General features: G+C 36.9%; 2 protein-coding genes across 2 annotated transcripts; one reads left to right on the forward strand and one right to left on the reverse strand.

Moving 5' to 3' along the window:
- On the forward strand, positions 1–20391 carry rnf207a (ring finger protein 207a). Its single transcript, XM_079857039.1, is given in 19 exon segments — positions 1–263; positions 854–1044; positions 4009–4082; positions 4085–4137; positions 4221–4369; positions 4440–4514; positions 4590–4665; positions 5789–5914; positions 6150–6196; positions 7511–7583; positions 8962–9030; positions 10427–10495; positions 10574–10680; positions 15790–15952; positions 16778–16963; positions 17051–17102; positions 17201–17318; positions 18479–18556; positions 18639–20391. Coding segments are annotated over 18 exon segments (1857 nt in total). The 5' UTR covers positions 1–263; the 3' UTR covers positions 18790–20391.
- Positions 18800–22619, reverse strand: nr0b1 (nuclear receptor subfamily 0, group B, member 1). The gene is made up of 2 exons (XM_079857036.1): positions 21884–22619; positions 18800–21274 (listed from the first exon to the last, which is right to left on the reverse strand). The coding sequence occupies exons 1-2, from the start codon at positions 22434–22436 to the stop codon at positions 21033–21035; spliced, it is 795 nt and encodes a 264-aa protein (XP_079713162.1). The 5' UTR covers positions 22437–22619; the 3' UTR covers positions 18800–21032.
- Positions 22620–23637: the final 1018 nt, after the last annotated feature.

The raw sequence follows: 23637 nt of genomic DNA on the forward strand, positions 1-23637 counted from the left end.
ATTCCAGATGTAGATAGTGGTCAAGACCATAGTGTTAATCCACTGGCCCCTCCTGAACCAAGCCAAATTTACTGAGTGAGCAACTGTGTTTTGCTTGTGAAGAGGAAATGAGAGCTGTCTTTACATGCACTCAAGCACTCAGGGAGACAGAGATGTGTCTTGTTGGCCACATTATGGAGTTCATAATGCCACTTTTGCAGTATATTTGGAATAACAAATTTGCGAACTAATATCGGACCGCATTGTTGTTTGTTTTTGATCAGGTAAGGCTTTTTTTAAATTGCATATAGTGTTAGTGAACTGCTTTGCTTCAATAAAAGACTAATTTTGAAGTAAAATCATGAGAAAGATGGATTTACATGAAGAATTTATAGCACTATTTACTGATTGATTGATTTTTCTATATCACTCACTGTATTTAAAAGTGAATGTATTATATTAGAACACTAGTCTATAGATTTGACTGCAAGTTACTGAATTTAATTTGTTAGTTTTATTAATGTGTTTTTATTTATGACAATTTGCCTTTTGTCTTGTTTGTCAGAGAGAACAAGATTCTAATGTTATAATAATTAGTTTGAATAAAAAAGTATTTTAAGAAATGCAGATTATTATTTTATTTTATTTGTTTTAATTGATGTTATTGTAGAAATTCAGAAAAGCATATTGCTTACAAAAATCAAACTGGTATTTACATATAATGTCCCACAAAACTAGATTATAGCTATATTCTTTAAAAAATTGTTTAACTAATTCTGGATTTTAAAAAAAAAGCAGAGACATTGGATATAATTATAGTAATATTCATTTCGAACTATCCCAAATACTTAAAGGTATTCGCTGTTTTTTACAGATGGCAGGAGGAATCATCTTCTCTCACGATGACCAGTGGGATCCAGACTATTACAGGCTCCATCCCCTCGTCTGTCACCTGTGTCATGAGCAATACAGCCAACCGTGTCTTCTGGACTGCTACCACATCTTCTGTGCCAGCTGCCTGCGTGGCAGAGTCAATGACAATCGCCTCAATTGCCCCCTCTGTGGGTAAGCACAAAAATATGGGGAGGTAAAAGACACAAGTGGTAAAGAAAATACAAAAAGTGTGCAAGAATCATGCCTGACCAATTAATGCAACATATTTGCCTCATTTGTTCTGATATCAAACATTTGAAATACTACTAAAAGTGAAATTAGTCACCCATAAGTACACAATGTAGATGCTGAAAAACTCCAATTGCTTTATTGAGATACAGAAACCTTTACCTCAAGGATTGGTGGGTTGGGTGAGGAAATGGAAATTATGACAGAAGCATTCAATCAGAACCAGCCACAGCAAACTGAAGCCAAGTTACATCTGGGTCTCCACTTATTCTAGTTTTCTTCAAGCTGGAGCTTGTGTTAATTCCAAAATGAATCTTTGCCAAACCTGGATTCCTGTAATCTTTCTTGTACTATACCCACCCACTCATTACACTCTGTATATATAACCGTCAAGTCTTCTGTTTTGAAGTGCTCTCCAAGGTTTTGATGACTAACAAATGTTCTTCTCATTGGTTGATGCTACATTTCATCATTTTCAATTTATCTTTCTTTGGTTCAAAGTTTCTCTTTGTTGATCAATAACAACTTAGTCTTATCATGTGCTGTTGCAATCATTTCTTGGTCTTGGAATTAAATTTCAAGTTCATGCAACATGCAACAAAGAAACATCATTCTTCCAGGCCAGTGAGGTCCAGTTAGGAGCAGCACAGGGTTGTTGCTGTTTGGACAGCTGCAGGACGACCCCAGCATTCTGATTTTAGCACCACAACAAGCACTCCACATGATGGGCTCTCCGTGCATTGATCCCACAGCTTATAGCAATTACACACAATCTGGTGCTGACCTATTTAATCTTGTTTCGAGGTGACTCACAGATCTGCAATGTTTCTTTACAATGTGCAGGGCAAATCAAAAGAGACCAATAGTGAAAATAATTAGTGATACAAAGTTCTGTCATGAAATTCTAGATGGCACCCTCCACCCTCCCCAGCTCCGCCTGTATAGATCTGTTATGGGTAATTCATGCATGCTATATTGTACAACAGCAGCATGTCTTGCTTGCTCACAGTAGTGTGTCATATGTGTATTGGCAGTAGCAAGTGTCGTATTATTACTTCGTACTTGTACTCTGCAGCAGCAGGAAAGAACAGATCTATTCCGCCAAGACCAAACATATCAATATTGTCATATCCATTACCATGCCAAACACATGATAAAACAGAGTTGTCATGACAGAGATTATATATCAGCCAGGCTCCAAAAAGAGACCTCCAAAACAAAGTTTAACCTTTAAAATAGCACAATAACGGCACTTTAAAATGCAATTTATTCCTGTGATGACAAAGCTGAATTTTCAGCTTCATTACTCCAGCCTTCAGTGTCACATGATCCTTCAGAAATCAATCTAATATTCAGATTTTGGTTCTCAAGAATCATTCTCATATTATCAGTGATGTGATGCTTAATGCTTATTTTTGAGGAAACGATGATACTTTTTTCAGGATTCAAAAGAACAGCATTTATTTGAAATAGAAAGTTCAACTTGTGTAAGCTTCTGTATATCAACATTATATCGGCCATTTGGCATCCTGTCCTGTAGAGATCAACTTCAGCTAATAAAAACCATACTTATTGACCACTAAAAGTGTATTAAAACTGAACTTAAGGTATTTTGTTTCCTAATATAGCAGGTCTGATATGTCCTGATCCATCTACTGTTTTATAAAAAAAAACATATACTGTGTAGCTTGTTGTAACTAGCCATGTTTTGAGCACCAAGTATCTAATGATACAGCAGCAAAGCTTGCTATATTTATCCATTGTTTCCGCACTGCAAACTTGCATTTGTGGTGTCTAAGTAGGCTGGCTTTATAAGACCAGTGTAGTAGTGCCAACAGTCTGTGGTTCAGTGGGTAAAAGCAAAGCTCATTTCAACAATGCAGTCCATTACCACAGCCAAGCATAATGCTGCAGTGTGCTTTCCCAAATTGTAGAACTTTTTCATTGCTTAGATTCTATTATATGGTAGGCTATTTGTTTGCATGTGAGTGTGGCGGTGTAATCTTTCTCAGTTTAGTGTGAGTGTGGGATCTAGCTTTGTCACTTAAGAGTTGCAGATAATGAAGCTTTTGTACTTTGCAGTACCACACACTCCCTCATGCAGTGTAATCTAGGAATTCACCACTTTGATGCTATTACTGGCACAGAAAAGCTGGTTATACTGAAAACAAGACAAATGTGGAGACTGACGGATGTACATATTTGTGTCTGAGAACACATTGAACACATTTGTTATTCCTTTTACCCTAAGATTTTTAAAAAAATGTATCACAAAGAAAGGTTATGAAGAAACAAGAAGATTAAATATTTTAGGACCATTTCTGGACTATTTTTAGGTCGCTAGTTTAATGTAAGCAAATTTGTGACCATGTTAACTTCTTTCACATTTTCTTGCTTGCACTGACGCACTTTGGATCATTCTCAAAGCATGATCATCAGATTTTACACAGACTTCATGCGTTCATGCTGATCAAATATCTAAAACATTTATGTCCATTTTTCAGTTCAGTATGATGATAATATTAAATTAGTTATATTATAATATTATGATAATCTTTAATATTAATATTCTGAATTAATTAAATGAGAAATTATCCTATTCCGTTCATTCCAACATATTTAATGTGTTATAATTCAATGTATTATATTCACAACATCATAATGAGTGGCTATTACATATTACAAAATGTGGGTTAATTTTTTTTCCTGCAGGATGATTTCCATCCACGTACGCATGATTTCGGTGCTTCAATACCCCAAAACACCCCCCAGAAGTACAAATTCCATAGAGAGATTGGCCACCGACAGAGAAAATCGCATTGGCTATTTTTGGGCTACATCTGACTGGCCATTAGGCTACTTTTATTGTACAAACCTGGCAACCCCTGATGTATATGTCTCTTACAGGTACCCCTCAGTCGTGATGGGCACAAATGCACCTCCCCCAGAGGACCGTTTGCTGAGGTTTCTGGTGGATAAAAATCGACAGACAGTGTAGTACAGTGTGCTAATTGTGATATGGAATGCAAAGCACAGGTACATGAAAAAATATGCATTCATTTATTTTCAGGCATCAGCAGTAACAGCACATCTTTTTGACTGAATGTGCATGTGCATAGGATGCTGGAGTGATGTATTACTGTAACACCTGCAGCCAACCACTGTGTGGAGAGTGCAGAGAGCTCACACACAAAGCCAGGATGTTTTCCCAGCATGATATTGTGTCCCTGGCCAAACGCACCAAAGAAGGGCCCGGCAAGTGCTGTGAGTTTATTCCTCCATATACCATTAACGTGTAAAGTCAGACTAAATTCTGATGTTTCGCATTTCCTTATCAGCACTCAGCTGTACATCATGTTTTCGACAGAGAAAAAGTCCATGCTGTGCATCAAGTGTTTCAGAGACATGCCAAAGTAAGACTGCTGCCATTTGCATTACAAACGTTTATAAAATGAATCAGACTAATATTATTTAATTTCATGATATAGTGAGAATCGCACCCACTGCATTGACATTGAGACTGCATATGGGCAGGGATGTGAAATACTGGATCAAGCTGTTCTGGTGAGTAAGTAAAACGTAAGTAGGGATTGTTCAATTCCAGAAACTTCCAAGAATTTTATAATATTTAAAGCATTAACTGAAAATGATAAATGCTTCATATCATCTTATACTACAGAATATACACATGTACAGTGGATGTTACATAATATTAATAAACGTTCAGTTTGGGGTCAGTACGATTTTTTGGTAACAATTTAGTTTAGGGTCCAATTCTCGCTATTAACTAGTTGCTTATTAGAATGCATATTACTAGGATATTGGCTGTTTATTAGTCTTATTGGTCTGCATGACAATATTCTACATCCCTTAATCCAACCCCATACCTAACCTTAACAACTACCTTACTAACTAGTTGCTTATTAGAATGCATATTACTATTGGCTGTTTATTAGTCTTATTGGTCTGCATGACAATATTCTACATCCCTTAATCCAACCCCATACCTAACCTTAACAACTACCTTACTAACTATTAATTAGGAGTTTATTGAGGCAAAAGTCGTAGTTAATAGTGAGTCAATAGTGAGAATTGTCCCCTAAACTAAAGTGTGAACTTTTTTTCAGTAATTAATACCTTTATTTAACAAGGATGAATTAAATTGATAAGTGACAGTAAAAAATATTCATAATGTTACAAAAGATTTCTGTTTCAAATAAATGCTGTTCTTTGAACCTTCTATTCACCCTAAAAAATCCTTAAGAAATGTATCATCAACAACAACAAAAAAATTTCAACATTGATAATAATGTTTCTTGATCACCAAATCAGCATATTAGAATGATTTATGAAGCATCATGTGACACTTAGCTTTGCCATAACAGGAATAAATTATATTTTATATACAATTATTTTAAATTGTAATAATATTTCACTTTATTACTGATTTTACTGTATTTTTGATCAAATCATTTCAGCCATGGTGATCATTAGAGAAACAAGAAAAAAAAAATTGCCAACCCCACATTTTTTATGTGATTATAGGAGAATATAATGTGTTAGATTTAGAACAGAGCTGAAGCTCTTAAGGTGAACGACCAACATCTAGTTCAAAGAGTACAACTGAACCTCATTGCGGAGTACCGACAAGTGGATGCATCTTGTACTGACCTGTTTTCCCCTGAAGGAGGTGAAGGAGCTGCAGATGTCAGTGCGAGAGGCCATCGTATTGCTGAAGGCCATGCTGGGTGAAGTGCGAACAAATGCAGTAGAGGAGGAAAGTGCTATCTGTACTCAGTTCAACAGTATTCAGGTGAGGTAACACACCAGCAGGGGGCACACTTTAACCACAGACCAGAATAATGCAGCTTTGTGAGCATCAGAGATGAATTCTTGGACAAAGATCATGACCCAAACCATACAATTTAAGGATAATGTAATTTGAGTTAAACAGGCTAAATATGTGCTCAAAGCATCACTGAAAATTGAATGTTGAGAATACAAAATAGTATTTAGTCCAAAAGTAAAAGCTGTTCTTTTCTTCCCAGGAAAAACTTTTAGAGAGAAAAAAGGACCTCTTTAAAGCTGCGGAAAGGTAAATATTGTCCTAATAGATCCCGTAAGTCTAAATTGTCTATCCGTGCCAGTTTATCCACATGGCTTTGGCAGAGCACAGAGTTGTGGTCAATATTGGAACAGCAGTGGCTTTGGTTTTGTTTCATGAGTCCTGTTATTTGTTAAGAGTTTTTTTTCTCTGTCCCCTTTCCATCATTGCCTGGAAACTGGCTTGATGTCTTCCAGGAATTAAGCTATTTATGTCAAGCTGCAATCTAGGACTCAGCGTGTGCGTTTGTGTTTGTATATCAGGGACATGCAAGAGCAAACAAAGGAGGAAATGTTCAAATCAGGCTGATTTTTGGACATTGGGGGCCCTAAATTGCAACCAGCGCAATTGACTTTGTACACCGACGCATGTATCATTCCTATTTTTCACCTGACGCACAGCGGACTTTTCCCTTCACAGACGCACGTCGATAAATTAGGGAATGAACTTGCGCTCCCCAGGGGCGGTTCAGCGAAAAGAGGAGGCGTGTTCCGGCACAAACGTTCCCTGGTGCTATTTTGCAGTTCCAGAAAACAATTCCACCACAGACCAGGAAAAACCTAGTCTAAAGTCAGTGGCACATTATTCAGATGCTATTTTAAGGGTGCATACTTGGCCATAATGTAGAGTGTGCACAACGTGTATACACTTTGCTTCTCTTATCTACACACAGACACAGCAGTTGCCATTTTTGCAAACCATACATAATTACAAGGAAAAATATTACCACACGAGGGAAATCATTGTGGTGTCTATGAAGATGTGAAAAAATAGGCATAAATCTAGCTTACACATTTAAATTATTATACGCCTGTTTAACCGAAGCTAATTTGGGTGGGTTTCTCCCATCCCCATACAATGCCACTTCTCTGTCTTTTACGGCCCTGACGAGAACATCGGTCTCCTCGGCTGTGAACCGCTCCTGGCATGCGCCTGGCAAGTCCGCCGTTATAATAGCAATCCGCCATGGAACAAGCGCGCCTGCTTTTAAATTGAATGTGAGATGATGCTCTGATTGGTTTATTTCACGTTACACCCAAACCACACCTATGAGTAATGTAGCTCCTTCAGACCAACCCATTTTAGATTTACGTCAGGCGCAAGAGTAATTTATCCCGCCGGCATAATAGCAACAGGGCCAGAGATCCACCTACAAAGTTACTTGCATTTCTCGTTTGATATTTGCATTTCAGATCGTTAAAATAGGGCCCATACAGTGTATTTGTGTTGGAAAGGTCTATGCATTGTGTATACATTGGCCCAGAGGGTACTAATATATTTTTTTTACCTATAAAATCTCAACAGTCAACATGAAGAGAAGGAGAAGGCACTCAAGGAACAACTTTCTCACTTGTCCACCCTCCTGCCCACCCTTCAGGTATTTTGAAAGGATAGTTTAGCCAAAAAATTTAAATTCTGTCAGGACCACTATCGTCAAATACGATTGACAATTAGCATACAGTTTGGATTGGCGGTATGGTTCCGTTCTGGGCGAGAACTCCTTGTGCATCCATGCAGCCTAGCATGGATAAGAGCAGCAATAACCCCCCTTAGGGTAAACAGAACAGAACCAACATGAATGTATGCAGATGTCATTAATTCAAGATTTTAAAGTACAACATAATTCGAGAATTTATCCCAAATCCTAACTGGACGAGAGGAGGATGGGGATGGAGGAGGGTAATTAGCTCCTGAGAAACGCAATAGCTGCTGATAATACTGAAGGAGCTTATATATATTACAGGTGTCGTATTCCTATAGGTACAGTAGACGTGGTGATGAGTCAGCTGATGCGAGCTTGACTAACGTGACCTGCCAGAACTGATGCTACTTGATTTCTGTCATCATTTACTCTCATGTTGTTCACAAACCGTAGGCCCATGACTAATTTAAGGTCATACATATATTAAATGTCTTTAATGGTATTTAAAAAAAAAAGTATTGATTATGATTTTAAGAGGTATTAAATTATTTATTATTGAAAAGATGATGATTTAATAGGCCTACATTTTTTGTGAGCACTGAACATTCAAAGTAAAAAAAAGTGATTGCTCATGATTTACTGTTGATGAATTATGATCATGTTTACTTTGTGGTGTTTATATTGTAATATGTTGTAGGTCGCAAGAGTGTTTATTTTTTTCCTTTTTATCCATCCTTTTGAATCAAAGTAGTAAAGCATAGACATTTCAAAATAAGAGTCTCAGTATTTTACAGGCTTGTTTATATTTAAAAGTCCCGCTTTATGCAAAAATATATTTTCTTCTGGATATTATTGGTATTTTGCTTACGCAATAAACTGTGTCTGGCATTTAATTCAATGTAAACTCTTGTGGCTTCTCTATATACAGGAAGGAAGGAAAGGCTAAAAACATTATTTAACACATTTATTATATGGTATTTACTAGTATCAGCCCAATAATCTGTTTATTGCCTTTTTTGGGCACATTATTATTGTATCAGCAAAATCCAATATTAACTGAATTCTAATTTGATATATTAGTACATAAAACCAATATCAATACATATATTGAACAAAAAAACACGTCTTGAGTATTTAAACTTGGTTTTCCTGCTTTCCCATGTTTAATTAAGTAAAATCTGAGATACATGATTTATTTTAAGATTGTATTGGTTTGTTCTGTATGGACATACGGTATTATGTATTAATTGTATTTAAAAGTCAATTAAAAGTCTTAAATGGGATTTTAAAATCTCTGCAGATACTCTAATGTATGTATTATCTCTATTCCCAGGTGCACCTGGTCACCTGCTCCGCTTTTCTCGGCTCAGCCAATAAGTATGAGTTCTTAGATATGGGATATGTTAGTAGATTTATCCTTTATGCATTACTTTTAACGTGCCCCTATTGTGCTATTTTAAAGGTATCTAATTTTGTTTTGGAGGACTCCTACAATAGGTTTACATGCATCCAAGGTAAAAAACACTTTAATTTTCTCACAGTATACATTGCAGCATCACCTCTTTTCTCACAGTGTCTAAAATGGTTCGATCAAGGATTCAGTCTCTCGAAACTCCTCCTTTCCGAGAGCCTACTCTGCTCTGATTGGTCAGTTGGCCCAGTCTGTTGTGATCAAGCAGCAACCTCCCCGTCTCTCTTTTGAAACCAACACGGAAGTGAGTTACACTGCAATTCGTTGACTGGCCGCTTGAGGCTGGTGTCAAAAGTGAGTCAAATCTGTATCCCCCATGTTAAAATGCCAAATTTTACAGCAGAAAAAAACGTGTTTACAGCCTGGTGTCTGTATATGGCTTTGGTCTATACAGCTAATTTTGCCCTTCCTTGACAAGGGGGGTGAATTTTTTTATAACTCATCCGTTTAAATTATATTAAGCCTTAAAATTTCTGCATAATTAAGGGTGTCCACTTTTGAGTGACAGGTGGATTCCCGCTGCTGTGGTCATTAGTCATCATTAGCCGTTTGTCTGCTGTTTGTTAGCGTCACGTTACCTCAGCTCATTGCCTGACTGTAAAAATAAATCAATCCGGGAGTGACGCGCTGCCAAGATGGCGACGGTCGGCCACGCCCACTTTAGGCTTCAAAAACGGTTCTTCAGAAACCTACGGGTGACGCCATATGTTTTTACAGTCTATGGTTGTGATTGGTCTACCTCTTGCAGTGCATATTGGAAACCAAACGGCCATTACCATAGGTAAAATTTCAACTCTGGAGGCTTCCTCAGCATAAACAGTGACAAGAACAGTAACAATGGCGTCGGTTTTACCGTATCAATTCAAGCTTGAGTCCTCATCCTTTGGAAGTACATGCAAAGTGGTTTGCTTTCGCACCACAGAAAACAACGTCTTCTCGACATGTCAACAACACAAACTAAAATCTTTGAGGCCTCAGCTACAACTAGTGTTTGAGGGCAGGCCGAAGTAGATGCTGTTCGCAGGCAGCCAATGAAGACCAAAGGCTGGAATGATGCAAATTTGTTACAAACTTACGCAGGTTTGTGCAGGAAGTAAGACTGGAATTACTGACGACTCGTTTCAGGTAGTTCAGAATCGGTTCTTTCTTTTGGAAAACAATAACTTGTGCACTCTGATTTTTGAAACTTGGCAGAGCTTTTACATAAACAGCTATATTCTACACTACATGAAAGGTAATATTCGAAAAAGCATTATAGGGGCACTTTAAATAATGTCTCAAAGAAAAAGAAAAAAAGTTTAAATGTATGCCCTATGACCCTTAACAGCAGTTGATGGACAGACTGTGTAGCACTGTAACGCTACCTCACAAGTTCCGCCCTGTCCAGAGTAGCAAGGTGAGTTTGAATACCAAACTTCTGCTGCCCTTTGTGCAGACCTCTGACACTAACAAAGTGTATGTATCAACTCTACAGATAAACACACACTACCATACTGAGTTTGCCCTCTGTCTGGAGCCTCTTCTGATGATGGGCCAGCGGAGGTCTGGCTCTGTGACTGGAGGAACTGCCTTGAGTGACAGGTGACTGAGCAGTTTATATGTTACCAAGTACAGCATGAAAACTATTATATGACTGCGCTGTTATTCAACCTTGGACTGACTGTGTTGCTTACTTTGCTGCAGTACTTATGAAAAAACATAAATGTATGTTGGTGTGATTAAAGGACATGCGAATATATCTGATCTCATTTGTATAATCAGATGTTGTGATATTTATAACTAGAGCAGTAATAATGGCCACACTGTAAAAATTCAAACTGCAAAACGATTTCCCATTAAATGTAAAAAATGTATAAATAGAACAAGTCCATTTTAATTTAAATAAGACAATAATATAAATCTAATAATATGATATATACATTACCATTCAAAAGTTTGCGGTAAGTCAGATTGCGATCCTTTTTTTAAATAAATTAATACTTTTATTCAGAAGGACAATTAAATTGATCAAAAGTGACAGTAAAGACATAATGATACAAAAGATTTATATTCCAAATATATCATGGTTTCCCCTAAAGTAATAAGAAGCACAACATTGATAATAATAATAAGCAATATTTCTTAAGCACCAAATCAGCATATTATGATTTCTGAAGGATCATGTGACACTGAAGACTGGAGTAATGATGCTGAAAATTCAGCTTTGCCATCACAGAAATACATTACATTTAAAATATATTAAAATAAAAAATAATTATTTTAATAATATTGAACTGTTTTACCATATGATCAAACAAATACAGTCGTGGTCTCACCAAATCTCAAATCTCAACAACCCCAAAGTTTTGTCACAATTAGTACAATTGTTTTCATTATAATTTATAATATGCACGGATATGCCATTTTTTATGCACTTGGACTGCTCAAATTGTCTGAATTCTGTCTAATGACACAGATCTGTCTACAGACAACAGGAAGGAGACACTAGCATTACGCTGGTGCTTTCTCAGCCGGTTATTAAGCTCCTAAACAGAAAATCATTTATAACTCTCCCTATCAATGCACCAGGTGGCAACTGTCCTGTTATAGCTAGAGTTAGTTTTGTGTCTGTGAGGGGCCAGGAGCTGAGGTGATAACATGAGGCACAGGGAGCCTGACTTCCTGGAAAGCTCTCATTTCGGGAGAAGGGCTCAGAGAGTTATGCCACTGACGGACCACTTCAGAGCCTTATTCATAATATTTGAGTACTGTTTCCAGATCAGTTTAGCTCTTTAGATTGCAGTAAGATTAGTGCAGTAGACGTGAACATGTTCTGGTATAAGTGCAAATCTACATATATGAACAGAGCTTACAAAAGAAAGGGATGTGATCCTAAATTCCTTTTCTCTGAATCCACCTCTGATCTCATTACATAGAATTTTAGGTTGTGTTAAAGTCCTGTTGCTATGGAGTGAACTATATGGAGTTTTATAAGCACTTTTCTAAGAAACTGGAGGTGCTTGTTGTGGGAATATGCGCTTAGTGTCTTCATATATTCCTGTATATCTGCATAGTGTAGCAGTTATTTTCAGGACTGATAAATGTTATGCAGTTCTGCCTTTTCAAAACTAGTTCTGAGTTTGCTTGGCATGACAACTTGCATATTGTTATTCAGCAGTCCCAAATGTAATTGGACATTAGTATTTGAGTATTTTTATTAGATTATTTTAGATTATTATTTTATTATTTATTAAGAATCAGTGAATAGGTCACATCACCCACCCCTATCCCAACCTGTGCAGCATTGTGAAAGCCAAGGTTAGCAACACTGATTGATAACATGATTGATAATGTGATCGTTGCAAACCTCTCTGTAAGAACGTTCACACTGTGGCATGTACATTTTTTATGTTTTTTAATAAAGGGGATGGAATTGTAGAAAAGCAGGGCAGAAACAAGCTGGCCAAGTGAGGTTTTTTTTTATTAATTAATAAAACAATGAATTTAAAGTTCTGTTACTCAATTGTATCAAAGTCATCATTTTTGTATCATGACAACACTAATGTACACTAAAGTTTTGAGATCGGAAAGATTTTGTAAATGTTTTTTTAAAGGAACACTCCACCGTTTTTTGAAATAGGGCTTATTCACCGTCTTTCCTACATTTAGATAGGTGGGCAAACGCATTTTTGTCTCAGTGCATGCATTGTTTTAGTTTGGCAGCGCCGCCGATAGCTTAGCTTAGCATAATGAATGGAATCCTTTGTTGCCAGCTAGCATGTCATGAGTAAAAGTGATAAAAAATAAAAATAACTAATTACTTCTTGTGGCCTGCGTATTCACAACGAGTACAAATAGCAATGCAGATTAAGACTAGGCGATTTCCTAGGCAGATATTGACTTGGGACTATATTGGGGGGAAGCACAGGCGAATCACTGCTACTTGGGCGCAGAGATATCACACAACACCTGAAATCCCCCAACTTCCGTCAACATATCAGCGTGAATAGTAGCCGGCTATTTTTCCTACAGTAGACATAGTGAATGGCGATGAACATGGCAGATTTTATGAGAGACGAGGAGGGTGACTTCTCAGACAGTCAAGAGCCAGAACCATACCTCTATGAACCAGAGTTTTCAGAAGAGGAGCTGCGTGCTTTGGAAATAGAACGACAGGAGGAGGAGGTTGCGATCGCTCAACAGCCTGAGGACGTGAGGATGAGAGTCAACACGAACTGGTGGTGAGTGTGATATCTCTGTGCTGAAGTAGCAGTGATTCGCCTGTGCTTCACCCCAATATAGTCCCAAGTCAATATCTGCCTAGGAAATCGCCTAGTCTTAATCTGCATTGCTATTTGTACTCGTTGTGAATATGCAGGCCACAAGTGATTAGTTTTTTTTTTTTATCACTTTTACTCATGACATGCTAGCTGGCAACAAAGGATTCCATTCATTATGCTAAGCTAAGCTAGCGGTGGCGCTTCCAAACTAAAATAATGCATGCACTGAGACAAAACTGCGTTTGCCCACCTATCTAAATGTAGGAAAGTGGATGAATAAGCCCTATTTCAAAAAACGGTGGAGTGTTCCTTTAAAGAAGTCTCTTATGCTCACCAAGGCTACAATTATTTGATCAAAAATACAGTAAATACAGTAACATTGTTGAATATTATAACTGTTTTCTATTTTAATATATTTTAAAATGGATTTTTTCCTGTGATAGCAAAGTTGAATTTTTAGCACCATTACTCCTTTATTCAGTGTCACATGATCTTTCAGAAATCATTCTAATATGCTGATTTGAAACATTTCTTATTATTATCAATGTTGAAAACTTAATATTTTTGTGGAAATTGTAAAACATTTTTTAGGATCATTTGATGAATGGAAAGTTTAAAAAAAACAGCATTTATTTGAAATAGAAATCGTGTGTAACGTTACAGATGTCTTTACTGTCAATATTAATAAATTGAAGGTGTTCGTTTGATATTTTGTTATAATGCAGTGGCATTCGTAAATTTTTCCAATGGCTTAAGCATCCAAATATTTGTTGGAGCCACTCCACAATATCAATCCTAATCCTCTAAACCTATTATCATGATTAAAAGTTTCCATTTTGAATTCCCATTGTCATGCATGCCACACTATATGCCCTGCACGTTTTCATTACGGCCTCAATGCATCTACACGGAATACCCATGGTGATAAGAGATCAGAATGTATACAACTATTCCACCACAGCAACCTCCATCTCTCCATAGAGAGTTCAATGACGCAAGTCCCTGTGACAACTTTCCACATCAATCATCCCTACCGTTTTCAGGTCTGTGAAGCCCTCCACCAAACAAACGTCCTCCCCCATCTGCCCACATGACAACAGACAGTACAATACAGGCGTCAGGCTTCTCTCACTATTTTTAACAGAATTTCAGAGAAGTGTTTCGGATTCTGCTCGTTGCACAGAGTTCACACAAAGCGCTTTGTTCCAAAGCTGCTGATGTCACCGCTGGTGCCAGGATCTTAAATTGGTAAAAGTAAGGGGGTGGGACGCTTGTCACTTAGGCTCGGAGAACATACATTGTCCAGACTCACTCGAGGGACTTGTAACGCCACAGTATAGGGAAGAGAGATTAGAGGAGCTTTGAAACTAAGGTAACTGTCTTTATTCTTGTTGTTTTCTTAGTAACATCATGAGCTTTCAATAGGGCTTTTCATTCTTGATCTTTTAATTCTTGTTCCTGAACGTCAGGAATTTCCAGCTGAGGTTTGTGGACTGAGGTGGGAATGCTGCATTTCTGTGCATCGTTAATTGTAATGACCATCAATGGTCATCAAGCTCTGAAAATGGATAAGCACCAGAATCTGAGTTTAATTTTAGCCAAAATAGGTCTGAATGTCAATGTTTTGATGGTTGTTGCATAATATATTAATGTTCTGCTTCAGCCATAGAGAATTACGTTGCTTAGGTCAGTGTTATTATTGTTAACATAAACTTTAACTATTAATAAAAATAGTTTTTGTCAATTGAAATAAAATGACTAAAACTAAATACAAATTATAAACTACATAAATCACAGTGTTAAATAACATGAAAATAACATTAAATAAATAACATTAGTGAATTAAGAATGAACAATACTTACAGCATATATAAATCTAAATTATTGTTCATTTCAACATTTACTAATACATTATTAAAATCAAAAGTTTTGTTAACATTAATTAGAACTAACATGAAAGAACATCTGTATTTTTATTAACTAATATTAACAAAGATTAATAAATACTGTAACAAATGTTTTGTTCATTGTTAGTTAATGTTTGGTATTACAATAACTAATGTTAACAAATTAAACCTTATTATAAAGTGTTACCATTAAAGTTAAAAAGAAATATTAAAAAACTAATACAAATAACAAAAGCTTTTTAAAAGCATAAAACTATTAGTAAATGACAACACTGCTTTAGATGTATTTATTAAATAAATAGGATTGTTTATCCTATAAGGTTTTAGCAAAAAAAAAGAATAATAATTTTGTTTTGTTTGTAACTAAATTTGTACCTTTTTTTTGTATTTGCATGTGCATCTTTAAGGATTTTCCCATTGGCTTAAAGTCTGTTCTATGTCAGCAGCTGCCAGGTTAAAATCTTTGCGAGAGCAATCTTTGCCTTTAAAACACAATTCTGACAATCTCTCATTTCTTTTCACAGGCTGTCAGCTCTGTCTATGTCTTGCCCGTCCCCATCTCTCAGTGAAATGCCTTTTGGCCACAGGCCCATCTTTCACAGATACATTTGTACCAAGGTGCTGCTGGCCGAGGGCAGAGAGTCACCCTTTACTGAGCACTGCCGCAACTTTGAGAAGAGCTACAGGGTGAGAATTAGTCTTCTTTGATATGTTAGTCTACCCCTAAACATGGACAGAATTAAACTTCTATTTGCTATTAAAGAAAAATGATATGTCAGCCTCATCATTCTGTTTTAAATGGAAATACCTCATGATGGGAATCCCTAAAAGGTTCTATATATGAATGCCTGACAGAACCCAAAGGCAGTGGTTCTAAACCAGGGGGCCAGGGTCCACTGGGGGCCTTGCAAACTTCAAAGGGGGCCTCAAGATGATGTCATGATTTAAAATAAGACAAAACAAGCATTAAAGAGAGAGTTCACCTAAAAAAAAAAGGACAAATCTGTCAAGTACCTCGAGTTGTTCTAAGTTATTTCTTCTTTTTTTTCTGTTGAACAAAAAAGAAGATATTTTGAAGAAAGTTGGTAACCAACATGGTTGGTTCCCATTGCCTTCCATAGTATTTATTTTTCATACAATGGTAGTCAGTGGGGACCAGCAACTCTTTAGTTACCAACGTTCTTCAAAATATCTTCTTTTGCGTTCAACAGAACAAAGAAACTCATACAGGTTGACGGTGAGTAAATGATGACAGAATTTTCCTTTTTTGGTAAACCACCGCTTTAAGGATCTATATAGAATATAAGAGTGTAGAGACACTTCAAAGTATATTATATTGTATACATTAAATAATCCCTTCTGTACTATATTATTTCACAATTTTTGAATGCTGAAACCAAGAGAATCAAATGCCTTTTCATTCCATTCATGTACTCTAAAACATACTTTTCTTGTATTTTGGGTAAATAAAAAAAATTACGTGTATTATTTGATCAATATTTCATGCCCCAGGTTCTTCAGACAGAAGTCCAGAGACTGAAGGATGAGGTTCAGGAGATGCACAGAGACCTGACAAAACATCACTCTCTCATCAACACGGACACCATGGATAAGATCCTGGAAAGGTCTCTAATCATTGATGAACAGATCGCGTCTCAGTACTCTGCCGTGCAGACCCAGAGGGCCGTATTTCAGGAGGTGAGGCTATATTATAATTCCTGCAAAAACATATTCTTTTTTCAAAACACAGCAGTGCACCTTAGAATATTTTGGTTGTGTTTCTAGATATGGGATGTGACCTTTCAAAGAGTAACCAATGAGCAAGAGATATATGAAGGTGAGGAAAAACAACAAATTGTCTGTGATGCCTCAGGGTTCATTTTATCATGCAAGTTAAACTATTAATTTGTGAACTAATTAATTTACTAATTACAGCACAGCTTCATGACCTTCTGCAGCTGAAGCAAGAAAATTCCTACTTGACAACCATTACACGACAAATTGGACCCTACATCTTATCCATAGCAAAAGTGAAAGAGCGCCTGGAACCCAGGTTGTTTTATATTTAAATATTCATGTTATATATATTTTACTTGTGCTTTCCATTTGCTTAATATGGGTAGTTCAGTCAGGACCACTTTGAGAATGAAATTTATTGACAATCTTTGGATTTGGATACTAGACAGCTTGAGATACATCCTTGAGACACAAATCTCCCAAGCCTTGTGTTTCAAATGTGTTTCACAAGCTCCCAAATGTTTCTTAGCATATGTTTACAGAAGGAGATACAATGATTACGTACATAGAGATTCTATACAGAATCCACTGCTCTATTATGAAGATGCTAGGAGGTGAAGGGGTGGAGGTGGGTGTAAAGTAGGTGGAGTAACAAATCAGCTGAGCGTCAGCTGATATTGTTTAGCGACCAGTGGTCTGCCTGAACTACGCTTGAATTCCATTCGATCCCTCAAACTCTATTTAAAGGGACAGTTCACCCAAAAATGAAAATTCTTTCATTAATTACTCGCCTTCATGTCTTTACAAACCCGCAAGACTTTCGTTCATCTTCGGAACACAAATGAAGATCTTTTTGATGAAATCTGAGTGCTTTCTGTCTCTAAACAGCTACCAACTACCAATTTGACGCTTCAAAAAGTTCATAAAGAGATCGTAAAACTAGTCCATATGAATTAAACGGTTTAGTCCAAATTTTCTGAAGAGACTCAATTGCTTTATTTGATGAACAGATTGAATTTAAGCTTTTATTCATTACTCATTATTCATACAGGTTCATTCCCGTGTGTTACGCAGTACATTTAGGCTGCCACGAGAACCAATGAGGTTTGTTGTCGTGCGTCAAGCAGGTTCGATTGAGCTTCTGTTTATGTTCCCTGATCAATGTTTATATGTAACAAAAAAGCCTAAATTTAATCTGTTCATAATAAAAAGCGCTCAATTTCTAGTTTTACGATCTCTTTATGAAGTTTTTAAAGAGTCAAATTTGTAGTTGCGTCGCTGTCTATGGAAGGATAGAAAGCTCTCAGATTTCAACAAAAAGATCTTCATTTGTGTTCCGAAGATAAATGAAACGAAAGTCTTGGAACGAGGTTTAGAACGACATGTGAGTGAGTAATTACTGACAGAATTTTCATTTTCGGGTGAACTATCCCTTTAAATATTTTAGTCATTAAATAGTAGTTGATGTATTTACAGGTTTCAAAAGCCTGAGGATGATCGCATGGACACCATAGTTAAAATTTGTGAGGACAATGCAATAACTGAACAATGCAGGTGATGTATTTGATGTTACTGTTTAACAGCTCAAAGTGCAAATGTTAAAACAATAACAATGACATGTCATTTCTTCCACCAGCTGCAATGAGAAGAGTTGCTCAGGAGTTTATGACAGGGACTCTCTTATCCTGCCACCTGGTGAGACACTACTAAAGAGCAGTGACTTCTGTTGGCAAGGAAAGCCGATAAATATTTCAGAAACGTCTTGCTGCAAAGAGCTGCCACTATAGAGCTGCATATATGGATGATGGTGAACACTGACCACAAACGTGGCATGTGCTTTCAAGCATGTGCTAGATGTCAACACATGAACATGGGGCTTACCAGTAACTTCAAAATAATAAGGACATGAATGGAATATATGTTTTGGTATATTTATGGAATAATGTTTTAAGTGTGTCAAATCAAATGGACCTTAGCTATAAACCGATTGCATCGGATGGTGCAAAAATGTTTTACAGACTGGTTTGTGACTTGGTATTTTGCATTTAATTCCAAAGTTCAAAAGAACAGCATTTATTTAAAATACAAATGTTTTGTCTTACTGTCACTTTCGATTAACGGAATGCATCCTTGCTCAATGAAAGTATTAATTCACCTCAAACTTTTGAATGATAGTGTATGTGCAAATGTGATTGTAAGAATATAATATACTGACAATAATAACAAGCTTTCTTTTATCTATCTCACTTGTCCTTACCTTTTTGTACAAGGACCATTCAATGCATCCTCTTAGATTTCTTTTTATATGTGTTTCTGCATGAATAGAACAGCGCTGACTAATACCAGACTAAGAATGTGGTATAAATGAAACTACGGAGCCACAACTCAATACACAAGGTGAATACTTATACACATACAGAGAAAGAAATGGGGTCACAGCGACCTTCAAGTGCACGCCGTGGAGGTTCAGACTCATGAAAAATAGCCTGCATTTGGTGACTGAATATTGAGGGAGGGGTATGAATGAACGAGAGTTCAGAACTCTTTTCACACAGTCATAGGTCTACCATCTCTCCTTACCGACCTAAGGTCTTCATAAATACACACAAAGCGCCTAGTTATTCTATTTTTACCGTTTCACTGGCTGAAGAGGTAAAAGATGCTTACCTGGTAGGCCTACTTGTAAACCTTGTGGTTTTCCTATGTCTGGCTCAGTTAGTTTTGATCATCCAAATGATTCTCTAATGAGTGTCTTTCTTTAACGGAATACCGTAAAACATGTTTAAATATAACTGTGTAATAGTGATATAAATTGCAAAAACTGCAACTGCAAAATAAATATTTTTGAAAATCCCACATAGGCTACGTCAACGAAATCAAGAGGATGTTACTTTAAAACATAGCCTACTACTACATAAAGGACATACTGAATCAGTACAGTAACTTACATTTTAAAAACATATAAATTGCCACCTACTTCGTCTATTTTTATTCCACCAATGACAATAGTTTCCAAGTCAAGGCAGGATTAACTGTCTGAGCAAAACAGCTCCTGAATGAATCAGCGTCGCGTAATTGAAAGAATCGTTTGAGTGAATCGTTCAGTGATGTCCCGTATTTCACTTGTTTCATTCCTGGACGAATTGGTGTTTTTGAACGACTCACTAATAAAGACAGCCCCTTGTCGCCACCTACTGACGTGTCTATGTAGCCTGCAGAGGTTAGGTAAACAATATTACTACATTGAGGTAAGAAACAATGTCATCAACAATGATTTCCTAATTATTCTTTTTATTTTCATAACTGTTTTGTATTTGTGCTTAGGTCTGTCATCCCGTTGACATGTTTATCGAAATGTAACTGTTACTGTAATGCAAAAAAAAAGAAAACTATATCTGTCCATGTTGTGGGAAATGTGAAGGAGTGTAACCATGTTCCATTATGTCAATGCATAACAAAAATGTACAATACTTTCTAATATTCAAATACAGTTTAAACTTTATAATAACTTTCATTAACAATACTAACCAAAATTATTACAATATGTAATGCAAAACAGATCATTAGTTCATATATATATATATATATTCAAATTGATAGTCATGAAACAGTGAGAAACACTATTTTTAGATGTAATATATTATTTTTGCATCAAATATAATTACATTTTAAAATATATATTAAATGCCATGCATATATAAATGAATGCTTGTTAATGATCTCCTAATGAAAGTTAATATAAAGTGTCAACCAGAATAAGGCGGCACAACATCACATAAAAGCAAGTAAACAAAAACATAAAAACAAACAATCAGAACAAAGTTATAAAGCTCTTTCCCCAAATGGGAAAAACGTTGTCATCAACTTTGGATTCAGCGATGAGTTCAACTCAGAAGGCAAAAAGAGAGCTCTCATATATTGTACAAAAATAGTGTAAAAAGGAATCAGTCATTTTCAATATCTGTCCGTCCACTGCCGACTGCCATTCTTTCCAACTTTGATAATTCAGTCCTGGTTTTTGAATTAGAGTTTATTTTCCATAAAACATCTCCAGAAGAAGTTCCTCCATGTTGACTGCTCCAATGACCGGTTTGAAGAAGAGACCAGCCACCACGTTGGCGTTGATGGATCTCAGCATGGAGAGAGCGAGGAAGAGTTTGGCGAATCTTGCACTGTCCCCGCGGTGAATCATTTTGACATATTCATTAAGTGCCTGGTTCGCCTCGCTCTGCAGGGCCTGGATGTAATGTTGACATTGCAGCCCTACAACATCTGAGAACAAGAGATGGAAAGAGACTTATTATATCCTGTACCAGCTCACTAAACAGATACCTTTTGATTACCTGTATATAATTGGATAATTCTCTTTTTCTGAAACTTTGAGTCATCTATTGTCATATATCCATATTTGAATATGATTTGAACTACTGACCCAAGTCCCCGAAAGTTAAAAAAAAAAAATTTAAATATAGGAATGCTAGTAGAATTTGTATCATAATTTGGAATCTTATAGGGATCAAAATTGACAATTAGATTCTTTGACAAAGAAAATGATTTATAGTTTGATAGTTTTATTAGTTTAATATAATAATGACAATAATTAATACTAGAAGTGTGCTCTTATTAATAATGGATTTTAATAATACAAAAAACAAAGCACTGATTTTTAATATTAATATTTTTCTACTCTTGTCTATTATTAGCCTAGTTTTAAACTATGAACTGTCTTAATTCATGTATTTGTTATTTTTAGTATTGTTTTAATATTACTGTCTATCAGTGTTATTGGGAATATTAATAATTACAGTGTGACTCATGTTAAAACCAGGCAGTTAGGAAGTGTGTGTCCTAATTCAGGTGTGACAGTGCAGCATGTCTCACCTGGGTTGAACAGAATAGCCCCTTTCAAGTATGCGTACTCCTTAGTGCTTATGTCCAATCCCCAGCATTTCCTCAGAAACATTTTAATACCCTGAACGTCGGTCAACGCCACTCCACTGTTATTACTCTGGTTGTCCTGCTTGTCCTGTCCGCTCGTTAAAATCCGCTGCAACATGCTGGGCTCCTGCGTCTCCGAAGTCTCGAAGTCGATCCTGTCCTGCGCCATGCCGAGCACCAACAGCGGCGCCCAGCTGCTCCGCACCAGCGTGTGCTGGTCATCCACCGGCAGCTCTCGGAAACACGGGACGTTCTTCACGAACTTCAGGGTCTTGACCAGGACCGCGGAGGCGGCTTTGCATGTGGTTTGAGGGGAACGGAGAGACACCTTCCTCTTGGATCCGCACGCACACGCGCGCATGGACACGGCGAGTCTCGGTGCCCTCGGCTGGTTCCCAAGTTGCGCAGACTGACTGTCGTTCTTTAAAATGCTGTACAAGATGCTGTTCTGTCGTCTTTCACTGCTGCAGTGGCAGCTACTGTCGAAGTAAGCCATCCTCCTGGTGCTGCGGGAACTCTTATGTTTCCTTGCTGAAACTATGAGGAGCTTTACGCTTGGAGATGTCCATGCACAGTTGAGGTCTCTGTGTTACCATCCACCCAAATGCAAAATAGTTTAGAGTTTTTAAAGAGCACTGGACGCCTCCCACTGTCTCTCTCTGATGCGCACATAGGGGGCGCTATAGTCCCTATATATCTTGTATGATGTGTGGTTTTGCCTCATCAGGTATTGCCTAATGTACATTATGGACACCAAATGTCCTCACATGAACAGTAAAACTAATTGTGTGTGTGTGTGTGTGTGTGTGTGTGTGTGTGTGTGTGTGTGTGTGTGTGTGTGTGATGCTTGCATTGATATAAAGATGACCCTGGACTTCAAAACAAAAATAATAAATTATTACATCTTTGGAGTAAAGTGGCCACACACACACACACACACACACATATATATATATATATATATATATATACACACACACACACAGCTAATCATGATTAATCTCTTATTTAATCCATTTTGATTTATTCATGATGATGCAAAATGATATCCATTGTAATGTTATTGGAGTATCTGATGTATCTAATCACAATTTAAAAAAAAGCACATGGGGTCATTTAATCACTTTTCCTAAATATAAAGATACGATAAATAATAACAATAATAGTAGTAAAAATAATTAAAATGCAACTAGCTCGTTTCCAGACTGCATTACCAAAGTTTGCAGGCAATGTTTTGCCTGAAGGTATTTATCTATTCATTTCTGAGAACTATGGGAGGTGACAGTAGATGTTCCCTCCTAGATTGGCATCTGTCCCAGACTAGCCGTGTCTGGTTTGACAATTTTACAGTAGCCTGTGTGTGCGTGTGTGCGTGCGTGCGTGCGTGCGTGTCCTTTACTCCAAATGTCTTGTGATAATTTATCATTTTTGTTTTGTTACTAAAGTCCAGGGTCATCTGTATTATGCACTGTTTACGGGGTTTGTCTGAGGCAGATGGGGGTGTACTGATGTCATTGCTCTCCTAAAGAAGAAAATAAAAGCTTATTGATTTGCAGCCTGTATGGAAAGTCACATCAAGGCGCCACTCCTGATGCTGAATAGCCGAAGGACAAGCCATGGTGGAAGTAATGAAAGCATTAGAATATTGTGTGGTGAGACAACTCACACAATTGATCTATTTAAAAAAAAAGAAATGT

The sequence above is a fragment of the Squalius cephalus genome, assembly GCF_949319135.1.
Source record: "Squalius cephalus genome assembly, chromosome: 22".
NCBI classification, from domain to species: Eukaryota; Metazoa; Chordata; class Actinopteri; order Cypriniformes; family Leuciscidae; genus Squalius; species Squalius cephalus.

Excerpts from the sequence above, each read along its gene's own strand:
- nr0b1 (XM_079857036.1), bottom strand. The coding sequence starts at position 22,436 with ATGGCTTACTTCGACAGTAGCTGCCACTGCAGCAGTGAAAGACGACAG. Across the intron at positions 21,275-21,883 it reads GGCTATTCTGTTCAACCCAG|ATGTTGTAGGGCTGCAATGT; the intron begins GTGAGACATGCT and ends TCTTGTTCTCAG.